This window comes from Chenopodium quinoa, unplaced genomic scaffold, assembly GCF_001683475.1.
Source record: "Chenopodium quinoa cultivar QQ74 unplaced genomic scaffold, ASM168347v1, whole genome shotgun sequence".
NCBI classification, from domain to species: domain Eukaryota; kingdom Viridiplantae; phylum Streptophyta; class Magnoliopsida; order Caryophyllales; family Amaranthaceae; genus Chenopodium; species Chenopodium quinoa.
Window position 1 is genome coordinate 402020 of NW_018742211.1, and position 10304 is coordinate 412323.

The 10304-nt window shown below is 34.8% G+C and overlaps 1 protein-coding gene across 1 annotated transcript; it reads left to right on the forward strand.

Moving 5' to 3' along the window:
• The first annotated feature begins 2314 nt into the window (after positions 1–2314).
• Positions 2315–4500, forward strand: LOC110733853 (elongation factor 1-delta-like). Its single transcript, XM_021913931.1, has 7 exons — positions 2315–2490; positions 2993–3082; positions 3176–3292; positions 3406–3493; positions 3609–3732; positions 3857–3970; positions 4077–4500. Exons 2-7 carry the CDS (start codon positions 2997–2999, stop codon positions 4238–4240), a joined length of 693 nt encoding a protein of 230 aa, XP_021769623.1. The 5' UTR covers positions 2315–2490; positions 2993–2996; the 3' UTR covers positions 4241–4500.
• The last annotated feature ends 5804 nt before the right edge of the window (positions 4501–10304 follow it).

Here is a 10304-nt window from a genome sequence, read left to right on the forward strand (position 1 = left end):
ATATACTGTGCTCAAATAATATTTTTCATGGAAAACACACAAATATATGATTAGAGGTGCAACAAGGAGGATACATATATATACACTTTATTATACTAAACTAGTATTTATCCCGTGCAAATGCACAAACTAATTTTTTTTGCTAAAATATTATAACGGGTTGTTTAATTGTACATTAAGATTGCTCTTTTATTGGAATTAAGTCAAAATAGGTCTATGATTTAAAAAATTATATATAGTAATAAATTAATAAAGGATCAATAGTAAAATAATGATGTTTTTTCAATTTTTTCATATTTCCACACAGAAAGATATATGAATTGATAATTAATATTTTTTTGACTCAATTATCTCCTATTATATAAGAAATTTATAGGTACAACCAAGAGACATAAGTGAACAGTTAATTGTATTTTGAAAGAAACTAAATTCATGTTTGTAAAGAGGATAATCATAAAATACAAGTGTCTTTTCAGTGAACAACATACAAGAAATGAAGGAATAAATAATTAAAGGAAAAAAAATAAAAAATAAAAGTGTACCAATAAGAGTGGGACACATGGCTGCGTATATTGTTTGTAAAATTTCCTATTATTAAATATTAGTATAGATGTAACAAATAATGTTCATTTAACAAAACACATATGTACATTTGGTTCACTTTCATGTTTATGAAACAATTACATTTAATAGTATATATGTCTATTATTAAATAAAAGTGTACCAATAAGAGAGGGACACATGGCTGCGTATATTGTTTGTAAAATTTCCTATTATTAAATATTAGTATAAATGTAACAAATAATGTTCATTTAATAAAACACATATGTACATTTGGTTCACTTTCATGTTTATGAAATAATTACATGTAATAGTATATATGTCTAGAAATGTGTTATTATTGTAATTAAATTAAATTTATTTTATATTGAAAAATAATTTTTAATAACTTTTTATTTATATGAATAGAATTCTAGACTTATGTATTTGCATAGATCTTACTATGAAACTTACATATAGCTTTTGAAATGAACATTTGATGATACAAAAATGAACATCTGTTAAAACACGAATAAACAAAAATGATCATTGGATGATGCAATACTTCTTATTATAAAAATGGTTTGAACGCAGTAATCCTTATAAATAAATTTGCTTTAATTTTTATTTATAGAAAATTCTTAAAATTCAATTCAGAAAATATATCAATTTGAACAAAATTCCTTATTACAAAATGAACATCTAATGATACATAAATGAACATTTACCAATATAAAAATGAACATGTTATAAAAGGGGTGGGGACGGGACACACACTGATGCGTTTCTTGATTCGTTTGGTCTTAGGTTTAAACAAGCTTCACTCGTTTGTTTTCGCCTAAGGGTTCTAAATCTGATTTCAATGCTTCACTCACCTTAATCTCATGATTTAGGGGTTTTTTTGAGGATAGTTTGAATTAGCTTCACTCACTAATTAATCTAACCTCTCTTAAATCAGGTTTCACTCGCCTAATCTAAGGGTTTTTATGTTTAACTTCACTCGTCAAACACAAAGAAAAGTTGGAAAGAAACGTTCCAAATTAACAAGCAACAAAGATTTAATCAACAAAACAAACTTGTATAATTCAAAGTTTACAACTTTTATTTATAGAATCAAAACTAATCCTAAACCTAATCAAATTAGAAGACTAATCCTAATTGAATTAGAATCCCATTTGACCTAGAAAACCTAAGAAAACCTAAACTTGATCCCCAAGTTCCTAATTCGGATATGACTAAACTAACTAAGTTTAATTCAACTTAGATTAGGTTATTCAATCCTCCTAAAACTCCTAGACACGCCTAAAGACTAAAGTCAAGTCCTAATCCACTTAGGAACTTACTTTGCTAAAAACAAGTTCTAATTCAAATAGGAACTCTCTTTTGCTAAAGACAAGTCCTAATTCAAATAGGAACTCACTAGACCAAAACAATTCCTAATCAAAATAGAAATTCTAACGCTTAAAACAAGAAAAACCCTTTCAAGTGAAAGGTAAAAACTTGTAAGCCAAAATCTAATCTAAGAAACATTAAAGAAATGGACCAAGAAAGGAAACCTTAAATGCTCCCGCATCACGCACGAAGGGTGGGGGAGTGTAAGCAGTGTTCCCTGCCGCGGGAAGTAGGTAAAAATTTGTGTATGAATTCCGGGAGGCATTTTCATCCCGAATTTTGGGCAGGCCTAACCATGTATGCAATTTTTTTTCATGGCCCGGCCCGGCCCGGCCTTTGATCTATAACCTATAATTTTTATATCTCTTCCTTGAATTAAAAAAAAAAAAAAAAAGTTTCCTAACTTTAGTTCGAGCTTAACCTAGTCAGTCGTCTATATATTCGAAGCAGCCGCATTGCCATACACTGAGAAAATACAGAACTTCATTGTCTTCTTGAATCTACAATTCTCTCAAATCCCCGTCGAACCGGCTTGTCAGCTTTCTCCCCTCCATTAAGGTAAGATGTTCTATTTTATCATCGATTATCAATCTAACATCTAATTCAATTTAGGGTTCTTCAAAGGTAGATTTTGTTATTGAATTATAAGCGAGAAATTTGAATTGGGTCAAATTACGCTATTCTTAAGTGAGAAGAATAGAATTCGATAATCGATTGGAAAGTATATTTAAAATTTTAGGTTTCTGGTTTATAATTGTTTGTTGTACGGAGTAAATTACTGGGGTTTTAGCGGTTTATGAAATAATTGATTAATTCTTGTGTTTTACAACAAATTCTGATAAAAGATTTGAACTTTATGGTTCTAGATTAATGGCAGTTACATTCTACGATTTGAATTTGATAATTGATTGGATAGTTTATTTAAAAATTTTGGTTTCTGATTTATAATTATATGTTGCACGGAGTAAATTACTGGGGTTTTAGCGGTTAATCAAATAATTGATTAATTCTTGTGTTTTACAACAAATTCTGATTAAAGATCCGAACTTTGTGGTTCTAGATCAATGGCAGTTACATTCTACGATTTGAGCTCTGATGCTGGTTTGAAAAAGCTCGATGAGTACCTCCTTAGCAGGAGTTACATTACCGGGTTAGTCATAATTATTGAATTGCGTAATTTTATAGTAGAATATTGTTGTTTGAAATAATTTTAATGTTTATGATTATGGGTTTAATATGCTAGTTACCAAGCCTCCAAGGATGATCTCACTGTGTATTCGGCTGTCCCGAAAAAATCTTTGGATTCATATGTGAATGTATCTAGGTGGTACAAACACATTGATGCGCTACTGAGGATCTCGTAAGATTTTTCTGGCTTTGATTTTTGATTTCGTATTTGATTTGATTTAGTTGGATTGGAATTATTTGATTTTTTTATCAAATTGATTGAATATTGTGTTGTTTTTTCGATAGTGGTGTGTCCGGTGAGGGATCAGGTGTTACAGTTGAGGGAAATGCTCCCGCCTCTGATGTAGCTACGCCTCCTGCTGTCGACACTAAGGTGGTATTCACATTCTTTTTATGTTATTGGGTTCTTATGGTATTTCTGGGAAAGTTTCCAATTATGTCTGCATTGTGATTTAATGGTTCCTAATCATATAATTGGAATATGTCAGGCATCAGCTGCTGATGATGAGGATGACGATGATGTTGATCTCTTTGGTGAAGAGACCGAAGAGGAGAAGGCCGCTGCTGAAGAACGAGCAGCTGCTGCTAAGAAGTCTGCTAAAAAGAAAGAATGTGAGTATCTTGTGTTGTCTTGAATGGTTGAAGTTGTACATATACTTGTGGATTAATGGCTGTGAATGCTCATACTTTTTCAGGGCGTTTATGTAATATTGTTTTTCTGATTTTGATGAAACAGCTGGCAAGTCATCAGTCTTGTTGGATGTGAAGCCATGGGACGATGAAACCGACATGGTGAAGCTCGAGGAAGCTGTCAGGAGTGTTCATCAGGAGGGTTTGCTATGGGGAGCATGTATGTTTACCTTGTGTTTACAACTACTAACTCTTTTTTACACTTTGTTTCGATTTATTTTTCATTGTGGCTAAACCAGTTGACTCGTTTATTTTTTGCTTGACAGCCAAACTTGTCCCAGTTGGTTATGGTATCAAGAAAATGACCATCATGATGACAATTGTGGATGACTTGGTCTCCGTTGATGATCTTATCGAGGACCATTTGACAGCCGAGCCAATCAATGAGTATGTTCAGAGTTGTGATATTGTTGCCTTCAACAAGATTTGAGAGGGATTATGATGTTCTGCATCTCCAAAATCAAAATTTTATCTAGTAATTTTGTTACTGTTTTGTTTGGGATCTAATTAAGTTCTCAGAGAAACTGGCTTTGCATCCATGTCGAGCTGTTTGCTTCAAGACTTATAAGAATTAGCATGATACTATATTTTTTTGTTGCCTATTTTCTCCCCGTAGTTTGAATTTGTTTAAACTGCCTGCTTGGGTTGTATTGTTTTGGTGCAAAGTTACATGCTAATTCGTCTATTTAACACCAATTCGACACGATAGGATGAAAACAAGGTAGAACTTCTATGCCTTTTCATAAGTTTGAGTAAACTCTTAAAATAAGCAAGTTTCAAACCACAAATGAATATGCTAAATTTAGCAGTTGTAACGTCTAAATTATAATTTATGCGTGGGTGTTGTTAGTCTTATTGTCCCAGCATACGATTTAATCCATTAAACACATAAGTTAAGGGTTTGCTTGGCATTGTTGTATTTTTTTTTTTGGTTTTTTGTATTTCTAAATCATATGATATATATATCATATAATGAAACAAAGGAAAATTTGTTAGAAAAAACCTTTTTAAAAGCACCATTTGTCAAAAAAAAAAACCTTTTAAAAGCTTTTTGGTTAAAAAACCACCACGTTTATTTTTTTGCGAGAGGAAACCTATTTCCTTAATTACCCTCTAAATAACTTAATTAAACTCTAATTTTTTCTCATTTCTTCTAATTAACCTCTAACCTACCAAATTATTAAATAACTAGATGGAAGCCCGTGTGATGCACGGTTTTTTCACTTAAGATTTTTAATTATTTGATTTATTGTATTTAATAATTTCAGATAAAATTACAAAATTTTAATTTTTTTTTTACTATAATTTATAATGAATTTATTAAATATAAATAAATTGTAAATATGATATTTTTTCCGTTATATAAAATCTTTAATGTGAAATGATAAATTTTTAATAATTTAAATCCTAAATCATTATTCATTGTTTTACCATATCTTTTATTTCGATAGAGTCACAAACCTCGTCCACAACCAACCTACTACATCAATGGATAAATTGAACTGTGAATGTTAGCCAAACTGAAATGGATATAAATTAAATCTTTATATTTATATAAAATAAATCAATATATTAACAAATAATGAAAAATTGTTGCGATATAAAATCAAATCTATGCATTGGAATTTTTTCATCATCTCCAAAAATAACCAAAGCCATCCATATATTAAGTATACAACATCTAATCGTATGCCCTTACATAAACGAATAATAGTTAAGTATAATAAATAAATACAATGTAATTAATAATTACAAATATAAATTTAAACATAAGATTTTAAAAATTACCCGGACATTGATGACGTAAAACTAACACAAAATTACTAACAAAAAATTCGCTTGATGGGGTTTTGTATTGATACGGAATTTTATTTTTGTCATATGATGTGTTAGATCTGCATGTAAAAAAGCATTTAGTAAATAAAACATAAACATATAATCGTTGAGTATCCCAAATTAATACAATGTAAGTAATAATTAGAAATACTAATTTAAACATAGGATTTTAAAAATTAAGCTAAAAATTACCCGGCCATTGATGATAAAAAATTAACACAAAATTACTAACACAAAATTCGCTTGATGGGGTTTTTTTATTGATACGAAATTTTGTTTGTGTCGTATGATGTGTCAATTTATAATGGTAGGTGTTTCGGGGTTTTTGATGTCCTGCGGGAGAGTTACAATTCCGAGACTGGAATCGGACGCCTGTACCTGCAAAACAAACGGCGACTCCGAGTGATTGGAGTTCCGCCTCCAACGGTCAAGTTAGAACTTGTTTAAGGAGTAATTAATGCGGAAAGGTAAAATGTGTTTCTCTGGGTGAGAGTGATTAATCAGCGTAATCCCTTTTAATGAGGATTAATGAAGGTATTTATAACCTTGGGATGCGTGCCAATCCTAGGTTTTCGGTTAACCTAGGGCTGATTGGGCTGCCCTTGAAAGTTGGGCCTAGGTGGCCGGTTTTTCCATTAGGCATGGAGGATGCCAAGTGTCGTGACATAATAGGTCCTTGTATTTATAACCTTGGGATGCGTGCCAATCCTAGGTTTTCGGTTAACCTAGGGCTGATTGGGCTGCCCTTGAAAGTTGGGCCTAGGTGGCCGGTTTTTCCATTAGGCATGGAGGATGCCACGTGTCGTGACATAATAGGTCCTTGGTGGACAAATAGGCGCGTGCCACGTGGCAGGCACTGACAAGTCCAATTAGAGGACACTTGGCAGGACCTGATTGGCCCACATGGCGCATTCTGATTGGTGGGAGCAAAATCCCTTAATCATTTGCCCCTCACAGGTGGCACGTGACTGGTCACATGTCACCTGTGACAGGTGTCGGCTCGTAACAGGCGACGACCTGCTACAGGTGTCGTTTGGTGAAAGGCTGGGAGTTTTTCCCGCTCATTTTTCGAATTTGAAGAGTGTCCCTTCTGTTAGGTTTACACTGAATTCAAACTAGAAAACACTTAATAAATTGTGTGGGACAAAACCTAAGTAATGTGATTACACTAACAATGTAATGTAATACAAACAAACACAACCAAGGTGTTACAATCAAGTATTAGAATATCAAAGAAATTACAGAAAATTTCTAAAAGAAACACTAATATGAAGACTTAAACACTTGCCTAAACTCCAAACTTATCAACACACACATGAACATGAGAATCGCGATGTCCCTTGAGACTATGATCTTGATACTCTGTCAAAGGCGTATGAATACTTTCCTAAAGGGATTAATTTCCCCCACACGGTGCTTAGGTCAATCCGGAAATTCCCTTTGAGATACAATTGACAGCCCTTTCCGTTCTTAGCACAAAGAATCGAAAAACCGATGGATGATTCACAAAGAAGGCTAAAATCAAGAGGTTTTTCTCTAAATAGTTTGCAAGAAAATTTTGAGAAAAATGGAGAATTCTTGGGAGAGAAGATGAGAGAATAATGTTCTATCTCCTTACTTTCGGAAGAACTCATTCCATATAAAATAGAATCAACCGTCGCATAAAACCGCAAAACGGCAAGAAGCGCGGGTGCGAGCGAATAGGCGCGGGCGCGCCACCACAGCAGCGCGGGCGCGCCACCATCTTGTGCGGGCGCGCCACCATCTTGCGCGGGCGCGCCACCATCTTGCGCGGGCGCGCCTCCTTCTTTGCCTAAAAACTTCGATTTTCCAGAAAGTTAGTGCGATTTATGCGCGGTTTAGGCGCGGGTCGCGCCATACCATGACGCGGGCGCGCCAACCGGAGGCGCGGGCGCGCCTCCAAACTTTTCCAGATTTTCCAGAAACTCATCGCGGTTTTGCGCGGTTTTGTCGCGGGTCGCGCCTATTTGGCGCGAGCGTGATTCAGAAGAGCAAGCGCTCCTCCGACACTCTAAATTATCAACAATCCTCCCCCATTTAGAGTGTCTTCTTTATACATTCTCCAAATCTATCATTTAGCCACATCTTATGCATCAATGTTAATGTCCCTTCGGATTGTATTAACACCTAGTACAACACACTTAACGATGATCATATCCCATGATTTCCATATGGATTGAATCACACGGATATATCCAACCATTCGAAGGTGAAGTACACATAAGATAAATCGAATCATTCATCACTTGACACTTTTAAACAACCATGTGTCCGTATCTTTCATAAGTTCATCAAAGTCTATATGTCCTTTTAGACTTCTTGAAGCGGCTAAACTTCGAACTTATATAGGTAGGTTCTCATATACGTAATTGTGCCCTTGTGACAAGACACTTACATTTAGAGCTTCTCAACTCTAAACCTTTGAGAACTTTTAATTGACGCTACCTAATACATCACAAGTACCATAGCAATATGGGTCATTTAATATTGCTAACAAACATCAAAGATGTGATTCAACCACATTGAATCTAAGACTTGATGTTTCTTCAAGTGTTAGATTGGGTTTCACAAGTTTGTGTTTTTGGACATAAACCCATTCCATTCATAGCAAATATGATGGAATGTCTTGGCATTGCCTTGGTAAAGCAATCCGCCAAATTCATCTTTGTTGGAACATAGTCAAGACTTATGACCCCATCATTGATAAGCTCTTTCACTAGGCTATGCCTTAGTGAAATATGCCGAGACTTACCATTGTACACTTGACTATAAGCCTTTATCAATGCCGAATTAGAATCACAATAGATTGCCACCGGTGGCATTGGCTTTGACAATAAAGGCAACTCTATCATGAGATTCCTCAACCACTCAGCTTCTTTACTAGCTGAAGCAAGAGCTATAAACTCTGCTGCCATAGTGGAATCCGCGATGCAAGTTTGTTTCTTGGAGGACCATGAAATGGCACCTCCTTCAAACATGAATACCCAACCACTTACTGAAGAGTCATCCTCTTTGTAAGTGATCCAACTAGCATCCGAAAATCCTTCTAAAACTGAAGGAAATCCACTATAAGATAGACCATAGTCTAACGTACCCTTGAGGTACCTTAAGACCCTCCTTATTGCAAACCAATGCTGTGCACCCGGGTTACTAGTAAATCTACTTAGTTTTCTCACAACCAATGCAATATTCGGTCTTGTACTAGTCATGGCATACATCAAGGATCCAATTATCCTTGAATATTCTAATTCGGAAATTGTTTTCCCCGAATTCTTAACCAATTTGACATTTGGTTCCATGGGGGTGTTCACAGGACACTTATCAAACATATTGAACCGTTTGATCATTTTCTCAACATAGTGAGATTGACTTAATATAAGTCTTCCATTGTCCCGAATTATCTTGATACCTAATATGACATCCGCCTCCCCCAAATCCTTCATCTGAAAAGATGAGGATAAGAATTCCTTGGTCAATTCTACTTGTTGTAGACTTGTACCAAAGATAAGCATATCATCAACATATAGACAAATGATGACACCATGACCTTTGTCATCAAATTTGCTATATACACACTTATCAGCTTGATTCACCTTGAATCCAAAGGACAAAATTGTGTCATCAAATTTCCGATGCCACTGCTTTGGTGCTTGTTTAAGTCCATACAAGGACTTAACCAATTTACACACCTTATCTTCTTGTCCTTCCAAAACAAACCCTTCGGGTTGTTTCATGTATACTTCTTCCTCTAAATCTCCATAAAGGAATGCCGTTTTGACATCCATTTTATGGATCACTAGATTGTATACCAAAGCCATTGCAATTAACAACCTTATTCAGGTTATTCTTGCAACTGGTGCATATGTGTCAAAATAATCGACACCATGCTTTTGCCTAAAGCCTTGGATAACCAACCTGGCTTTAAATTTCACTATGGAGCCATCCGGTCTCCTTTTCCTAGTGAAAATCCACTTGCAACCAAGAGGTTTGCAACCGGAAGGTAAATCCTCTAAGACCCAAGTGTTATTTCCCATGATGGAATCCATCTCATCATTTATAGCCTCTTTCCAAAATGCACTATCTTGGGAAGAAATTGATTCACTATAAGTTTTTGGGTCACTATCCACATTGAAACAATATGGAGTAGTGGAACTAAGGACATCCCTAGATCCTTCAACCAAATAAATTATGAAGTCATCTAGAGGATTCCTAATTTTCCTTTCTCTAGTACTTCTCCTCAATTGAGGAGTTTCAACATTCTCATTATCGAGTGTACTTTCATGAGTTTCAAGTTGATCATTCAACTCTACTATCTCCCTATCGTTGGCACTAATTTGTAGATCTTTCGGTCTACTCATTGATGAAAATCGGTTTTCATCAAAAATTGCATCTCTTGACTCTATAACTGAATGAACAGATTTATAGTCATTTTGTTCTATTACATAGAACCTATAGGTTTTTCTATGCTCAGCATACCCTATAAATATGCAATCCAAGCCCCTTTCACCGAGCTTTCTTTTCTTGTTGCCGGGCACTCTTACGACTGCCCTACAACCCCAAACCTTGAGATACTTCAAGTTTGGCTTTCTTTTGTACCAAAGTTCATAAGGAGTAGATTATTTTCCCTTTGTGGGAAC